We start from the raw sequence: 16,709 nt of genomic DNA, 5'->3' as shown, positions 1-16,709 counted from the left end.
AGGTTGTGTGTGCTGTGTTGATTCAAACTTGAAATTATTTCCCAGACATATGAGAACTTTGTTGTTCTGTAAGGTGGAATTTAAAGGGATACTTCACCCAAAATCGATAATTCACCAAACATCTACTCACCGTCATGCTGAGGAAGGGTTTGGAAAACTTTCGGAGTCATCAAAACGCTGTTGGAGTTCCAGGGGGGGTCCGGCTGGCAACGGATTTTCATATAATGGCGGCAGATAGAGCTCACTTTGCGCATGTGCACAAACAACAGAGCCACTGGAGCTACTGCTACAACAAGGCTAAAAACAGAGATCAAATTATTTTTTTCCAAACAACTTTTTCTTGTTGCGGCTTCAGGACACTTGGGTCAGTACAGACGAGCAGTATGGAGATATTTGGATGTTTCATAGTCTGTGTTTTCAAAAGTGAACTCTATCCGCCGCCATTATATGAAAATCTGTTGCCAGCCGGACCCCCCCGGAACTCCAAAAGCGTTTTGGAGACTCCGAAAGTTTTCCAAACCCTTCCTTGGCATGACGTTGAGTAGATGATTGATGAATTATCGATTTTGGGTGAAGTAAATAAATATTTATACAAACTATATACGCATACAAGGAACAGGTGGTGTTGAATATGTTGTTTAAAGTTTTATTGTAACAGTTATTTCTGAAGAAACAAAGCCACAAATGACACTCATCACCACAGACAGAATGCGTAATGTGCTTGATGGCTCAGGTGTAAAGTTGATACAGTATACATAACAGTAGAATAAGAGTATCATCTCTACAAGTCCAAAAGACGCTGTTCAAGACATTCAAGACATGTTCAAGTTCTCACTATTTACTGAAGTGTTTTGCAACCATCTCTACTCACAGTATTACATTTTCAGCATCTTTCAGATGAGCTGTAGAGAATGATTCACATGTATGTCTCAGATGAAGGAAAGCATATTAAATACATCCCAGAAAGAGAAAACACCACATCTTATTTCAAATATTTTAAACTGATTCATTGATAGTTTACTTTATAGACATGTTCCAGTGTTCAACACCACAACGACAAAATATATTAAAGAGACTGTTGACTCACTTTGGCAGAATCTATAGCATGTGAATGTCAACTTTATTTTACTATATAAAACATGTTCAGCCATGTTTAACACCGATCAGGCATACCATTATGACCACCTGCCTAGTATTGGATTGACCTACCTTTTGCTGCCAAAACAGCCCTGACCTGTCCAGGCATGGACTCCACTGACCCCTGAAGGTGTCAGATCCTTTAGGTCCTGTAAGTTGTGAGGTGGTGGCTCCATGGATCTGACTTGTTTGTCCAGCACATCCCACAGATGCTTGATTGGATTGAGATCTGGGGAATTTGGGGGGCCAAGTCATCACCTTGAACCTGTTGTGCTCCTCAAACCATCTCTGAACGAGGCCACAGCCATCAGGGAATAGAGTTTCCATGAAAGGGTGAACATGGTCTGCAACAGTGCTAAGGTAGGTGGTATGTGTCAAAGTAACATTCACATGTATGGCAGGACCCAAGGTTTCCCAGCAGAACACTGCCCAAAGCATCACACTGTCTCCACCAGCTTGACTTCTTCCCATAATGCATCCTGGTGCCATGTGCTCCTCAGGTAAGCGACCGGCCATCCACATGAATCCATCTGAATGAAAGAGGAATCTGCAGTCTGAGCAACAGTAGCTGGTCTGTTGGATGGGAGCACACGGGCCAACCTTCTCTCCCCACGTAGATCTTAGTTATGCTACCTTTTCAAAGCTCTATGATGCCTGTGTTTCTCCAATTTTTTCGTATGCAGCTGGAATATGGAAAGGTAGGGAGTTTTTCTATGTGAATGTGCACAATTTACTCCTGTATTGGCTCTCCAAGGTGATATGGTTTGGGAACCTTGTTTGATTAAGCAGAAGGGGGAAATGCTTCAGCCTGGAATTGTTTGTCTTATATGCCCGAGGGTAGAATAGGGTTTAACTGGGATAAAGTACATACAGTAAGTTTGTATACTTTGTGTTATGAAATGATTGCTATCTTTAATGAAGCGGACCAACAACACATCTTCCCAAATGGTTTGCGATGTAGTGTCAGTTTTGTAAAGCATAAGTTATTTCTTGAGTATAGGGATGGGTATCGGATTCTGTACTTTTATTGGTAACTAAAGGGACGTTTACATTTTTTCAGACAAGACGATAGTCTCATACACTTTTTAAAACATTTTTTATTGAATGACTGTTTATTCGAAAATAATTTCCCATCCCTAAAACATAAAATAGGCTACTCTTAAAGCCTGGGGAGTTTTGATGCTGTTGAGAAATAAATATTCAAAATTTAGAATTGTGACTATTTTTTTATAGACAAAGTAACTTCAAATGTGAAAGGGATCCATCCCTACTTAAGTATAAAGTAAAATTAGCTAATGAAATTTGGTTTAAACCAAAACTCATAACTTATTGTCAGTTGAAAAATGTTAACTGTCCAGAAGCCTATGTGACCTCACCACTGGATCGATCCAGAAGATCTCTATGTGCTCAGCTGTGGTCTGGGATTCTCCCTCTGGCAATAGAAGCAGGTAAGTTTAACTCTGTACTGTGTGTAATCTAAATGTGATTGAGGATGAACTTCGTTTCTTGTTTCAATGTCCATTACATGACGAAGCCAGGCAGTTTTTATTACTTGTATGTGCTGCGTTCAGGAGTGCAATGTAACAACAGTAATAATGTTCATGCTCTGTGTGTCAGGATGAGGTTTGTCACCTTCTCCTTCACGACTCAGTCTCTTCATGCAGTGGGGCAGACACAATGAAGTCCTGCTTGTGCGTGCCATCGCAGTAAGGTGGGTTGTTGGTGTATTTGCATCCACACAACCAAACCGTGGCGTCTTTCTCTGGGACGAAGCGGAGTGGCATCAGGCCTTGGGCTTTCAACTTGTGGGCTCCGTCGCAGAACGGCTGAAATAGAAAGGTTTGATCAGAGAACACACAGGGTTCGTACTTTGTGACAGATCGTGACACCTGTGGATGTTTTACCTGCTTCTTACTGTGTCCACAGGTGCACCACGAGTAACGCTTCCCACCAACCAGCTCCACTTTAAAAGGCTTCTTTGAGGGGATGACGGGCTCCGAAGGGAGTGTGGAGAGATGCACCTGTAGACGTTTTAACACCACAGCCCAAAGGTTACAACTTTTAAGCATTAAATACTGAATTCAATCACAGATAGTAGCATTTTTTTAAAGTGGGGTTGTATGATCTACAAATAGCCCCTAAGTACTTTAATTGCAGTAGAAGACTCTCTGCACTCCTCCCGTTAGCAACGCCAGCCCATAGCCCTGCCCAGAGATTTACAACATACAGTGTTGTGAACAGACCCAAAGAAACAACCTATTTCCGCAGCCTAAAAGAGGTTTTACCTGAAAAAAAAACACAGTTCCATTGTTCGCTATAATATAATTTTTTACAGCCCTTCAAAGTGCAGGAAAAACACAGTCAGTCATGTCTGGGTGAAAATGGTTACAGCTATTGACAACTTCCTGCACGTCAATCCCTGTCACATACAGGGTTAAATTATACAGGTCATGGTGGCTGAATTCTATTTAGCAGCTTCATTTTTATAGACTTGGTTTTGTGCACAGTGTTGTCACATCTGTATCCAAACAACTGCACGGCTCCACTCAGCAGCTCAGCTTACCTACAACTGAAGGATAAGGACTGTCCTTCAATCACTACTATGTTTTAAAGAGGGAGACAGGACAGGTGGTCTGAATATCTGAGACAGTCAACAAACTAAACTTTTCCTCCTCGGATGATTCCAGGCGCACTAACAAATGGATGAGAGAGGAGACGTCTTCAGCAGTATTCACCTAATAAAGCCAAAACGTAACACATGCTGGTAGTGCGACAGGGATTGTGTAATGGATGGATGATAGACTGTATGTATGGTTGTGTTTACACACAGAAATACAGAAAAACCTACAGAAAAAACATGTGGCACACACACACACACACCACTTGTTCAACTACACCAAAATATATTCTCCCATCTATTACTACTCTCCCTTTCATTTTACTGCAAAATAAGAACATCTGAACTATGGATGTCACACTCATTTTTCCCATGAAGATCTACTCACAGCAATTTTCAATCATCCCAATAGTTAATAGTCTGGTACTTCAAACCATGTAACAAACAACTCTATTTAACAAAGTGATGAGAATGACTGGCAGACCAGACAAAACTCAGATGAGTGAGGTCAGAGGTGACCTCTCATCAGGCTATCATTGGAAACACCTGTGTGCCTGACTGCGCCAGCCTCAGTGTTGTACAGCAGGGGGCGCCGCAGCTGCGCCCTCTCACACAGTAGGTTACTCTGGACTTTTTTCTGCGCAGTGTGATAACTTTTTATCAGTGATGTAAATACAGCCGTCACACATTGAGTAATAAGTGGAAGACCTGTTATAAAAGCAGGTGCCTATCGACAATATGGCGAACTGCGCATTCGAGGTTTTGTGTGTCAGAGGCCGTTGGTGACCTCAAGCAAACACCGTTATTAGTCAGAGTACGTCAGAGTATTGAACACTTCAACATCATGAAAACATAGAGCTGCGCAGTGATTTCAGAAGTAACAGTTAAAGAAGAGCTTCTTTACAACAGACAGGCTACGTTTACCTTGGACGCCGCTGCAGCTGCCGCCCAGGGCTGCCTCAGTGTCACACTGACCCATATGTGGTCTAACCTGGTCACCAACGTGTTCATGGCTCCAGTGGCGGCTCACTTCAACAGCAGCGCGTCCCCGTCCCGCGGTCCCCGTCCCCGGCTACCTGCGACCCTCAGACCCGCTGTGACGACGCTGACAGCTGACCGCTGTGATTATGAACATCACTTCCTGACGAGTCACGTGCCAGCGGCTGAGCCAATCAGGAGGCGAATATAGTTTCAGCTGCAGCTGCAGCAAGAGCTCAAGGGATTTCAGCCGATTTCAGAGAGACCATAGACACACATGAGTTCTTATTATTGGTAAATTAATAAATAAAACCCATAAAGGATTAGGTAGAATATCAGTCTCTTTATACTGTTTTTTTCATGGGTCACATTATTGTTGTTGCAACTTGGCCTGACCGGGGCTGTCATTAGAGACAGATTAGATTTTTTTAAACTGCGGTGCAATTTACAGTATATGATTTAATGTTGTAGTTAAATAAATGTTGCCATATTTGTGTTTTTAAACAGCAACATTTTTTTAAAATGAGGGTTAGGGTTTAAAAAATTAACAGTAATTAAGCAAATTAAACATCAATAAATAAATTAATAATAAATCAATAAATAAGTAGAGTCAATTTCACAATTCCCCCACTGTAATTAATTAATAGGGAGCAGAAAACACATTGAAATATTAAAATAATCATTTCATTGCTGCACAACAGACATGTCTGAAAAAAAAGATGCTTGACATCTTCATCAATAACTATAACATCATTATTATTATATTATGACCAATATTACTGTTATTATACATGAATTTCTTTCTTTATTACTGCTATCACTATTACAACCACCATTTATCATTTACCATTATACTGTATATTATACACACACCTTGTTCACACTGTGTATCAATGTATGTCCACTGTGGTTTTTTTTGTCTCGTATTTCACAATAAAAAAACAAAACAAAAAGAAACTATCACATACTATGTATGCCACTGACAAAACATCAATTTTATATACGTTATGCATTTGTATAAGGATGATTTTAACAAGAAACAAAATATATAGCAGTTAGATTATGAGGTACATCTGCACACTATCATACCACAGTAAATGCATTGTGTTTTATTATGAGAGGTTGTGAGATTGTCATTGAAATTGTGTGAACAATCAATATGAAACAATAATGCACAAATACTGCTGTAGATGAGTTTCTGAACACAATATACAGTATATGCCATAATATCGTGAATTGCTCAGTTACACAAACAGATTCCCTTTTTATTCCATGAAAACAAATCCCTGTCAGTTTAACAAATAGGCACCCGTAACACATTTGTAGTCAACATCTAAAAGCCCCAAACACACAAGTCCCATTCAACACCCCTACGCTGGAAAATACATACAGCAATATAATCATATATCAATCATAAAATGGAGCTGATACAAAAATACAATATATATATGCTCATAATACAAACAACAATTCCTCCATGCGCTGGCAAAAACAAAAAACAAAGCAAAAACAGACCAAAAAGACATAATTACACAATAGCGCACCTGTATTTAACTGCCATGCCACTTTTATAAATCATATAAAGAAAAAAAAATTATGTTAATATGCCACATGTTACACAAAGATGCTTTCAAGTTTTACCCTGATATCATATGATGATTTTGTTGAGATAAATATATGACTTCTTCCTGTTGACTTTATTGCAGTTAAGCCTTGGCCTCTCAGGACGGACGTTTTGGACGCTGTTCATTTGAAGATGCCTTTCACAGACTTCACTACATCCTGGAAGATCACCTTAAAGTGTGAACCATCACAGTACGGTGCGTTTTTAGTTTGCTTACAGGCGCACAGCATCACGGTCTTGTCTTTGTCGGGGGTGAAACGCAGAGGAGGGATGCTGGGTGCTGCTGTCCTGTGAGCTCCATCACAGAAAGGCTGACAAGGAGAGAGGAAACAGGATGAGCCCAGACTGTTCAGCATCTTACAAATCACTTCACATATGGATTTCAGTGACAGAACAGTGTGAACATTGTGGACTGGAGGAGCTGCGAATCAAACCACCGATCCTCTGATTAGTGGATAAACACCTCCTGAGCCATATTTAGTGACTGTGTTTAAAATCTTCCAAATTATGGATGGAAAGTTGATAATTTACTCTCTCCAGTTTGTTTTTCTGACAGAATGTATGAAACATTACCAAAGCCTACGCACAATGCATCACAATCAGTTGGTTATTACTGCCTTTCACAGGCAGAAATTCAAGTCTCCACTTGCAAAGTGCCTCACAATAGGCAACTTTCAAACGGGTGCTAATGCAAACTGGACAAATGCAACAGTAAATGAGCCGTGACTCTACAACAACTGGCAGCCTGCTCCAGGTGTGGCTGGAACCTGAACCCCAGCATGCCACATGTGCTTACCTGTTTTTTGCTGTGTCCACAGGCACACCAGGCGTAGCGTTTCCCAGCAGTCAGCTTCACTCTGCAGGGCAGTCGGGCTGCTGGGACGGGCCGCGTGGACACAGGGGCACTCTGCACCTGGAGATGGAACAGACCACATGATGTGAGCCACAGCGCTGGATAAATACTGGACGATTACATCTGGATTTTATGGTGAGCTTGAAAATAACACCATGACTTTCAACGAACTGACTCTGTGGTATACAATAATCACTGACTGAGATAGAAGTACACTTTTTAAATCAGCTGACTTGAACACTGGATGAAGACCTTGGGCTACAGAGGCGTCGCACAGGGCAAGCGACCCACGCAATTGCCTAGGGCCCCCAGCTAGAAAGGGCCCCCCCAGGGATGGCTGACTTTGGTCCATTATCAACGCAATCACAACTTGAAACCCTCAACACTGCAACGACACGTTACGAATCTCCCTAATGGGCCCCCCTACCTGCTGGCTTGCTAGTAGGAGGGGCTGGTGTCAAATGCATGTATTTGCAAATTATCCATGATGTAAACTTATCCATGTGCTATTTTGTTAAAAATAAAATTATTGATTATTTATTGAGTCATCAAATGTTTTGGATTAATTACTGGTTAATTTTTGTGGCTTTGGGGGTGGGAATGGGGCTCTTGCCTCGGGCCTCCAGAGTGTCTAGAAACGCCCCTGGCTACAGAGTGTTGTACGAAGCTGCTGTGTTTGTAACTGATGGCCTTGAATGACCAAGCCGCTCCCAGTGTCCTCTGCGGCTCCTTCAGGCTGCCAAGGAGATGATTCAGGTTTTGTTTGCACCATAAACTCGGAGCTCAGAACACTGGAGCTGTATGATATGAAACTCCCAACAGTCTAAATCCTCTCTGCTTCAGTAAACGTGACGGGAAAAAGACCAACCCTACTGTGAAAACACTCGGGACTGGAAGTGGAGAGACTCACCATCAATGAGGAAATCAGCACCGACGGTCGCATCAAGGTCCTCGTGCATCCTCTCCGCACTGCCGTTACCAAGCTGCTCGCGCTCATTCTGTCGCAAAACGAAAGTGGACGAGTTTCTGATTGAACCTTTGGCTACTTAACTCTCCTGAGGGAGTCACAGACAGGACCACAGGACTAACGCCAGCGGCTCCACAAAACTTCTAGGACTGCGGTGAAAGTTACAACATGGCCTCCACACCTCGACAGTCCAGGTGATTGGCTGGTCAATGTATACAACTTGTTAGCCAAACTCAGGCCACGCCCCCAGCTCGCCCCTCCCATACTGTATGGTTCCTCCTTGTGCTAACAGTTCAAAACAACATCAGAATCGACTTATCTGGCTTAGTTCATATGTAGCAATAAGGGAATTCTCAGTGTTCATAATCCATCAAATGTGGTTACCTTTATATTAGATATTGACATTGAATAGATATTGATTAATAAACTGAAATCTGTCCATTAAATTGCAACATAACCTTTCTTTACCTGATTATAGTGGATTTTTTTTAAGTTAGTAAATTTAAATCCTGCACTCACTCAGGTTCCCACATCTGGTTGTTGTGAATTTGCTTAGTGGGAAATTACATAGAAGACAGAAGAGACATAATGATGTTGAAATTGCATGTATTTTTCTCAAGAAATTTCAGGTTGTTCATAATATTTTGTAAAAGCATAGTTCATTAACTGTAAACATATTTGTATCTTTTTTACACTAAAACAAAGGGAAGAGTTTAGAGTCCTTGTTCCTTATAGGTTTTTATGCTATTATTTCACTGGTCTGACCCACTGGAGATCAAATTATGGCCCCTGAAATAAAATGTGTGACACCCTTGTCATTGACTGTACATAAAAAGGTTGTAGTGTTGCACTACATGCAACATGGGGCAGCAGAAATCCTTCTGTCTTTCCTAGACTGATTTTTTCTGATGAGACATTGAATATTTATTACTGGTATTAAATCACTGATCTACAGGTTAACAAGTAAAATCTGGTTCAGTTTAAAAGAAGCCGAAGCCGAAACTGTCAATTACCATCTATGAAAAGAGTTTAATTCAGTCCCTGGTCCACTCCTCTCCAAGTATACATACACTATTTACAGTCAAATCATTCAACACCGGAGAGAGAATATAAAACAACTCAGTAAAATACATTTATTGACAAAAAAAGTTTTCTTAATCCATCCTTTTAATTTTACACACAAAAATATCAAAATACTTTACAGGGCTTTTAATCTGAATATTGTCAAATTCGTTTTGCTCAATTCTCTCAAACAAATACACTGTACAATGACAACGTGCATGTCCTTTTTAAACTTCAGTGCTCATTTCATTTCCTTTCTTTTTTCAGGGAACAATGCATTTAAAATTATGCATAGTTGTTACTTGGTATTTAGCGATACATTTGAGAGACGTCACTGCATTTCATGCAATTCATATCCCCATAGGTAACTTGCTCTCCATCAAACCTCATTCAGAGCTAGGTGCTTAAATGTTGAAACACATAAAAAATACACAGTACGACATTCATAACATGGATTATCTTGGTTACCCAAACTTCAAAGCTTAAAAGAATGAATGTGTTCTCACACAAACATATTAAAGTATACAACTCGTATTCCAACAAAACTGAAAAAGGTACTAAAAACAATTTACAATTGGGCCCAAAGCGCCCCAGTGCAACATGGGAAAGAAACTGCTTCAGAAATCCTTCACACCACTCCTCAGTCAATCTCTTGGACATGGTTGTGTGTCTGACCTTTGCCTCGTAAGGACGTGCTCGGTAAAATGCAGACCTCCCATTCGGACTCGTGTCAACCCATTGGCCAATGTCTTTATCAACATAATCAACGTTCTCCTCCTGGCATTGCTACAGTATTAATCACTGACTAGTGAGCTGCTTGAAGTTCCTTTCTGACGTCTACATTAGCTGCTAACAAAAACAATCTAGCACTCAACATATCACATGTATGGGAGATCATGTTCAAGATTGCAAACAGAAGTGAAAAAAATATTCCAAAAGGCTTATGACAATATTGTTAAAGAACACAGGAGAAAACCTGATATAATAATCCCTTACCGGAGGGCAGAAGGTGAATGTGACAGTGGCCTTTGTCAGTACAAATGAGCCAAATGGAGGCATTATATGATAAAGTGGAGAAGAAAAAAAGGAGGATATCATAGCATCTACGTTGGTTGAACTCATGAATATGGGTTTGAGACCAACAGTAGCAACATTGGCAAATCACCGTCTCCTCAGTGCTGATAACAGCTCGACTATGTTTCATACACTATTGCAACAACAGCACTTTAATGGTTTACATGTCGGCCGTCCCCAGCCTTCTTCCTACGACACCACTGTGCAGGCGTTCCTGTTAACAGTTTCAAGAAGTCCTTCTCTGTTTTCTGAAGCACAAAACAACTAAAGAACATTGCATCTTAACACAAAAAAAATTACAATAGAAAATGATTTGATACTTTAGTTACCACTATACGCTTATTCACACATTTCAACTGTTGAAATCATCAGTCAGCTATCAAAAGTATAAACGGGTTTAGGAAGAGCGCTCTCATTTCTGTAATGTAGCCCTCCACAAACCCAGGATAAAAAACACTATGAAAGAAAAGACGCCAAGAGAGTAAGCCTTTGGGCTCGTGGTTTTTCTCTGTAAATCTAGTATCATTAAGGCATTATCTATCCAGTATTGCTAAAAGAACAACTAGTTGGCGGACGTGAAAACAATATCCATGTATAAAAGTAACAAAAAAAAAGCTGACACTTGAGGACAGAGTGCAAAATACTCGTAAATCAAAAACCTTTAAGTCCCTAGTGGCCTTGTAAGTACCAAGCATCCTTTATAAGGTACTGTGTTGATGGCTAATTTGCTCTGTTAGCTACTAACATGCAAAGTGCACACTTGTTTAGGTAAAACAATTAATTTCTTACTTACAATTTCCAAATGTTTGGTTTCATCTGCTTAATCTCGATAGCAACTGGAAGGATATAAAAGTCTTTAGAAACTCTTGTGGTCGTTTAGAATAAAACCTGGTGCTCAGCGTTGTCAATGCCATTCTCTAGTGGACGGTGACACCATTTTGGACACATGGGTCATATACCATTTTTACATTTACAGGAATTAATACCTTAAGAGTTAACACCAAATTTTGTGTTTTTGGTGGGCATTTATATCCAGTGAAGACGATTGCGGTAATGAGTCAGCACAAGATGTCAACAATGGAGAAAAGGTGGCTAAAAAGTCTGAGGTAATATAACTAGCTTGAAGTTGAAATGCCACTAACCACATAGAAAATGACAGTATATTTATCCTTTACATAATCAGAGGCTGCAACATATAGAGGAGCCAGATGAAGCTTAGGTGGGGGATGAACACAAAGGGAAGACAAAATATCAAGGAAGACGGTTGAGGTTGCAAGAAAGGGCGGGAGTCTGACTCTCACTGACTGAATGGAGACTCTGGTTCAAGCCATGGAGGGAAATTCATGAATGGTCAGTGCTTGATAGGTCAGAGGGAGGGGAAAAGACACACTCTGACCTGGAGTTCCCACTCACAAACTGAAAACCCCACACAGCGCCTGAAGGGCTGAGCGGGAAAACTGCCGCCATCAACAGCCCCCATTGGTCTAACTAACAAATTAGTGCAATTTAAGAAGAGACCACTGGATCCATGCTCTCTGAAAGCTGCCTACACAAAAACCTATGAGAAGAACCTCTGATATAAAGAATTTCAAAACATGAAACTTCACCATCCTGTTATACATTCATAAAAGAGGGTTTAAGAGAAAGATGACGGAGAAGAAAAGACGTTCACTAGTCTCGTGTGTTGACCTCGGTTCTTCAAGCGGGCGCGACGCCCAATGTCTTCATTTCAGCTGCTCCTGTGTTAATGAGGTGTCACCCGTTCTTGTCTCCGCCCTTTTCTCCTGCAGCCTGAAAACACAATTTTTGTTTCTGAAATGTGTCAAAGTCACAACATTAGATCCAACCTAATGCTGAAATGGCTATATTTGGAGCTCCGGGGGAGGGTTCATTAATGACAAATAAAATTAAAAATGTGATTGCTTTTTCAACTCTCCTTGCCCGGAGAAAAATCCTGTTAGAGTGGAAATCAGCACATCCACCCAAAGCCTCCTCCTGGATGAAGGACCTGATTCGATTCCTTAAGTTGGAAAAGATAAAGTATTGCGTTAGAGGGTCGACCCAAAAATTCTATGAAGCCTGGGCCCCTCTATTATCTTATTTTGAGAAACTTGAAGTTCTCCCACAAGATTAAAAATTAAAAAAAAAGGCAAATAGCCTATTTGTACTGTCTTGATGTCCACTTTTTCTCTTATTGATTTGTTTTTATTTGCTTTTTATTTTATTTATTTTTCTTTATCTTTATTTATTTATTTTGTATTACAGTATTATTTTAATCTTGTATATATTTTCATACCTGTAACTTTCTTTGTATAACATTTGAGGTGTGCTTCTCACTCACCAGTTTATTTTCATTATTTATTTAATTTATTTTTTCATATTGGCAGCACGATGGGGATGGGTGGGGGGAAAGAAAATAAGAAAAATGTTGTATGTTGAATATCTGTGATCAATGTTCATTTCTTCAAATAAAAACATGTTTAAAAAAAAAAAAAAAGTCACAACATTAGAGTCGAGGTGAGAAACCCTGCAGCGTCAGTCACTCACCCCGGGCTTGTGAAGTGCGTTGTCCTGCAGAGCGAACAGGCCGCCTCCCTGGCCGCCCTGCAGGGGCGAGGCTGTGGCCGAGGACAGCAGGTTGGGCGACTGGGCGATCATGGGTGAGTTGGGGGTGGAGGTGAGCGCTCCCGTCAGCGTGAGGCGCTGTAGCTCCCTCTGTCTCTGCGTCTGCAGCATCTGGCACACCACCACCTGCTGCTCCTGGAGGAAGAGCAGCGGTACAGGCCGTCAGCTCGCTGGGCACTCCAGGAGGAATCTGAGCTCTAATTGTCACTCTATGGATCAGACCGAGCCTGTATCTGTATTAAAAGACAACCGAGTGTCTGTAGTGTCTATTGTGTGTGAACTAATGGCTTCTGCATTTCCTCCAGTCACTTCTAACCACAAACAAACCCTCAACTTCACAGTCACACAGTCGGAAACAAATGAGCTTCTATATTTACCAGGTGTCAGTGTCACAGTGCTGGACGAGCTGCAGTCCCATCACTCTGACTGCTTTGCAAGTCAAATAGGTGAATGAGTGCTTCAATGTCTGATTTGCTGCTGCTGACTCTATATACAGCGGGGAAAATAAGTATTGAACGCATCAATAGACTTGCATGGTGAGCATGCATAGAGGCCATGGCGGTTAAATGCATTACTCATTGTTTTTTTTTATAACTGTACCTGCTTATTGCAGGTCTGTCTAAAGCTCTGTGTCAGTATCATCAGCTCTTGGACAACTCCTCTTAAATATAAGATATAAAATTATAAGATAAAACGGTGCATTCAGACACGTCTGTAACCGATGCATCAGGATGTTCTGCAACATCAGTTTCTGAAGCATCATGAGATTCTTCTTGTGTGACACCTTGGTGATGAGAAACCTTTTTATAGGTGTCAACTGGATTAAGCTGATATTAGGGGATAGGATGACTTTCGAAACACTGACAGACTCCAGCTGCTTTCTCAGCTTCCCATACCTTTGTGCACCTCATTTTCTTCATGTGTTCAATACTTATTCCCCCTGTGTCATTTCACTTTATTACACATTACTTAATTTATGTAATTTCTTTGTATGTGTGGAGTACTTGGGTTGTTGTCAACATCTGGTGAACATTTAATGTCAATAGCTCTATTAGAAATATATTTTCTGAGAAAAATGTTGACGTGTTCAATACTTATTTTCCCTGCTATAGTTATCATCGTATTTACTTTCAAAGCTATTAGTTATTAACTGATAATATATGACGGCTTACTCTTCTGAATAGTTAATACTGCAGCATTATGCGTCAATATAACTGGATAACTCAGTGTTAAAGGTCTCCTGTGGGTCTGTGAAGCCCTTTGAGACGATACTGTGATAACAGCCAACACTAATAATCTTGATATGACCTGTGTCACAGTCACCAGTTGCCACTAAGAGGTGAATTATATTGATCACAGTCCAGGTAGAATGCTCCACATCAGCAAAATAAAGGCGCCTTGGTGAGTGTGTGTACAGTGTGGAGGCATCTGAACACACAGGGGAGATTAAAGGAGACATATCAAGCCCCTTTTCCCACAAATTAAAATAGTTCCCAGGTGTCTTAAATACATGTCTGTGACATGCTTCGGTCAAAATCCCCCAAGGATCAAACATCACAGCACTTTTCATCCTCTCTAAACAGCCCTATTCAGAATGAACCACTGCTTGCCCCACCCCTTCTACTGATTATGCAAATGCGAAAACTAATAACATCATTGTCAGACAACTGAGGGAACAATTTGTGAAACAACATGGGTTTCAACCCAGAATTTTTGTCAATTCTCACATTTTTGGGGCCGGAAGGCAAGACAAACACCTAAATATATGTTAAAGAGCCTTCAAAAAGTGATATTTCCATAATATATCCCCTTTAAGACAAGGTGATGGAGAGGTTGTCATTACAGGAGTGAAGTTCTGCGAGGTGAGGAACTGCTGCAGCTGCTGCTGCTGCTGCTGCTCCAGGAGAAGCTGCTTCTGCTGCTCGGACAGGAGAGAAGACCTGAAACCACAAAACAACAACCTAAGCAACAGGACGCAATTCCTAACACAACAGCAACAATCTCAGCTGTGACCCCGCTTCAAGAAAAATCCGTCAGACCAAAATATAACATTTAAAGGTGGAATTCAAAAGCAGGCCGAGTACGTACGGGCTCACGCTCTTGGGAAGCTGGAAGCCCTGTGCTAGTGCCTGGGGGTTGAGGGGCGGAGGTTGGGGGCGCAGAGCGGGGAGTGTGGGCTGAGGGGCGTTCTGCACGGGAGACTGGATCACCCCGTTCAGACTTCCCAGCACACCGTTCATGGTCAGCTGGGGACTTCCTGCCAGAGAGGCCATGAGCCCGCCCACCACCGGCAGGGAGGGGCCGCCGGCCTGACTCATGGCCCCCAGCCCGTCACCCAGGCCTCGACTCAGGCCGTTCAGCAGCGGCTGGTTGAAGGAGGCGGGGCTCTGCTGGGGGGGAGGAGTGCTCTGGAAAGACAGGGACGAGCTACTGCGGGACGGACTGCCAGAGTGGAGCTCCTGGAACCAAGGCAGGAAAAGTCCATGTCAGCTACGTAGGTGTCAACCCTCAGTGCTTCAGTTCAATCACTCATTCTACAGTCAAGTACACAGGGATGCCTCCATTGATTAGCACCGGCTGATCTTTCATTAAAGGGATAGTTCTGGCCCATAACCATAATCCATAAACTATACAGATAGTTAGGGATGGCTCAATCAGTTTTATTTCTAGAAGCATTAAATCTCTCACTCTACCAATCTAATATTATTAAAGGGATAGTTCAACATTTGGTTTTAGGAGTAGGTTTGTTAACTTGAATTGTCGGTGCAAGCTGTTTTTAGAACGGTGGAGCAGAGCCGCAAGCTGCTCAGAGTCACGCTACGGAGGCTAATGGGATTTCTTGGTTTCCCTAATCAAACTCATCAAATACACAATCCAATCCATGTTTTCGAGGTAAATTCATGCAAAACCCCTGATGCGTGTTCCCATCGGGGGCAGTTTTTCAGCAAGCAGTCTCTGAATTTGCCTCTGTCTCGTAACATTCCGTTATTATCTCATAGCGTGGTGAATGTGCAGGTCACAACTTGTCCACGAGAGCGTTTTGGAGTTGTTGGATTGTGTATTTGATGAGTTTGATGAGGGAAACCAAGAAATCCCATTAGCCTCCGTAGCGTAGCTCTGAGCAGCTCGCGGCTGTGCTCCGCCGTTCTAAAAATAGCTTGCACCACAATTAAAGGTAATGAACTTACTTCTAAGACTATAGGGATTATGCTTCTAGAAAGAAAACTGATTGAGCCATCCCTAACTATCTGTATGCATTTATTGCTATGAAACAGTGGTGTCAAACTCAATCACAAGGGACCAAAATTTAAAACACAAAGTATGTCGCAGGCCAAACAGTATGGACATATTTGAACAGACTAAAACTGACATTAGGTGTGTTTCCATTACCCCTAGAAATGCACAAAACCTAAATATCAAAATAAAAAAACGGTAATGGAAACACCTACATTTCGAAAAACCTCTCAAATATCACTAAAACATTTTCACGCTCTCATGAGGTGGTTTTTCAGACGTATCGATATAAAAGTGTATCGCAAAAGTGTAATGGAAACACTTATTTTGGTTCAACAATATCACAGAACGTATCCTGGGTCATTCTGAAAAGACTCGACGTTAGGAGAGTTACGGTTCATTCACAAAACACCTTTTAGTGGAAACACCTGCAAATAGCAATTGTACTTTTTCGAAATTTCAGAAATATGAATGTGAACAGTCACCATATTGTCTGTCTTCTCAATAAAATAAAACAAAATTTAATAAGAATATATTG

The 16,709-nt window shown here is 41.3% G+C and overlaps 3 protein-coding genes across 4 annotated transcripts in view; all 3 read right to left on the bottom strand.

Annotated features, from left to right (window-relative positions):
- Positions 1 to 625: 625 nt before the first annotated feature.
- LOC146991099 (uncharacterized) lies at positions 626 to 4,883 on the bottom strand. Its single transcript, XM_085774624.1, has 3 exons — positions 4,679 to 4,883; positions 3,042 to 3,158; positions 626 to 2,963 (listed from the first exon to the last, which is right to left on the bottom strand). The coding sequence occupies exons 1-3, from the start codon at positions 4,763 to 4,765 to the stop codon at positions 2,778 to 2,780; spliced, it is 390 nt and encodes a 129-aa protein (XP_085630750.1). The 5' UTR covers positions 4,766 to 4,883; the 3' UTR covers positions 626 to 2,777.
- Positions 4,884 to 6,319: 1,436 nt separating this feature from the next.
- LOC146991098 (CDGSH iron-sulfur domain-containing protein 3, mitochondrial-like) lies at positions 6,320 to 8,295 on the bottom strand. The gene is made up of 3 exons (XM_085789797.1): positions 8,120 to 8,295; positions 7,153 to 7,269; positions 6,320 to 6,667 (listed from the first exon to the last, which is right to left on the bottom strand). Exons 1-3 carry the CDS (start codon positions 8,204 to 8,206, stop codon positions 6,479 to 6,481), a joined length of 393 nt encoding a protein of 130 aa, XP_085645923.1. The 5' UTR covers positions 8,207 to 8,295; the 3' UTR covers positions 6,320 to 6,478.
- Positions 8,296 to 9,289: 994 nt separating this feature from the next.
- LOC146991097 (protein AF-17-like) overlaps positions 9,290 to 16,709 on the bottom strand; it is a 33,344-nt gene continuing 25,924 nt past the window's right edge. For both annotated transcript variants that reach the window (XM_085774406.1, XM_085774494.1), the window contains exons 17-20: positions 15,026 to 15,396; positions 14,781 to 14,877; positions 12,860 to 13,072; positions 9,290 to 12,103 (exon numbers count right to left, since the gene is read on the bottom strand). In XM_085774406.1, the coding sequence (XP_085630532.1) occupies positions 12,068 to 12,103; positions 12,860 to 13,072; positions 14,781 to 14,877; positions 15,026 to 15,396 (717 nt within the window). In that variant the 3' untranslated portion in view covers positions 9,290 to 12,067. The remainder of the gene's footprint in view (positions 12,104 to 12,859; positions 13,073 to 14,780; positions 14,878 to 15,025; positions 15,397 to 16,709) is intronic.

This window comes from Trachurus japonicus, chromosome 1 (assembly GCF_045865225.1).
Source record: "Trachurus japonicus isolate A0001 chromosome 1, Traja_1.0".
Taxonomy (NCBI): Eukaryota; Metazoa; Chordata; class Actinopteri; order Carangiformes; family Carangidae; genus Trachurus; species Trachurus japonicus.
This window is presented reverse-complemented; position numbering and strand designations above follow the sequence as displayed.

Bases quoted from the DNA above. Each gene is read 5' to 3' on its own strand.
- LOC146991099 (XM_085774624.1), bottom strand. From the start codon at position 4,765: ATGAACACGTTGGTGACCAGGTTAGACCACATATGGGTCAGTGTGACA. The intron at 3,159-4,678 runs GTAAACGTAGCC...AAACGTCTACAG, and splicing joins CAGCTGCAGCGGCGTCCAAG to GTGCATCTCTCCACACTCCC. The intron at 2,964-3,041 runs GTAAAACATCCA...TTTCTATTTCAG, and splicing joins GTGGACACAGTAAGAAGCAG to CCGTTCTGCGACGGAGCCCA.
- LOC146991098 (XM_085789797.1), bottom strand. From the start codon at position 8,206: ATGAGCGCGAGCAGCTTGGTAACGGCAGTGCGGAGAGGATGCACGAGG. The intron at 7,270-8,119 runs GTGAGTCTCTCC...TTCCATCTCCAG, and splicing joins TGCTGATTTCCTCATTGATG to GTGCAGAGTGCCCCTGTGTC. The intron at 6,668-7,152 runs GTAAGCACATGT...TCTCCTTGTCAG, and splicing joins GTGGACACAGCAAAAAACAG to CCTTTCTGTGATGGAGCTCA.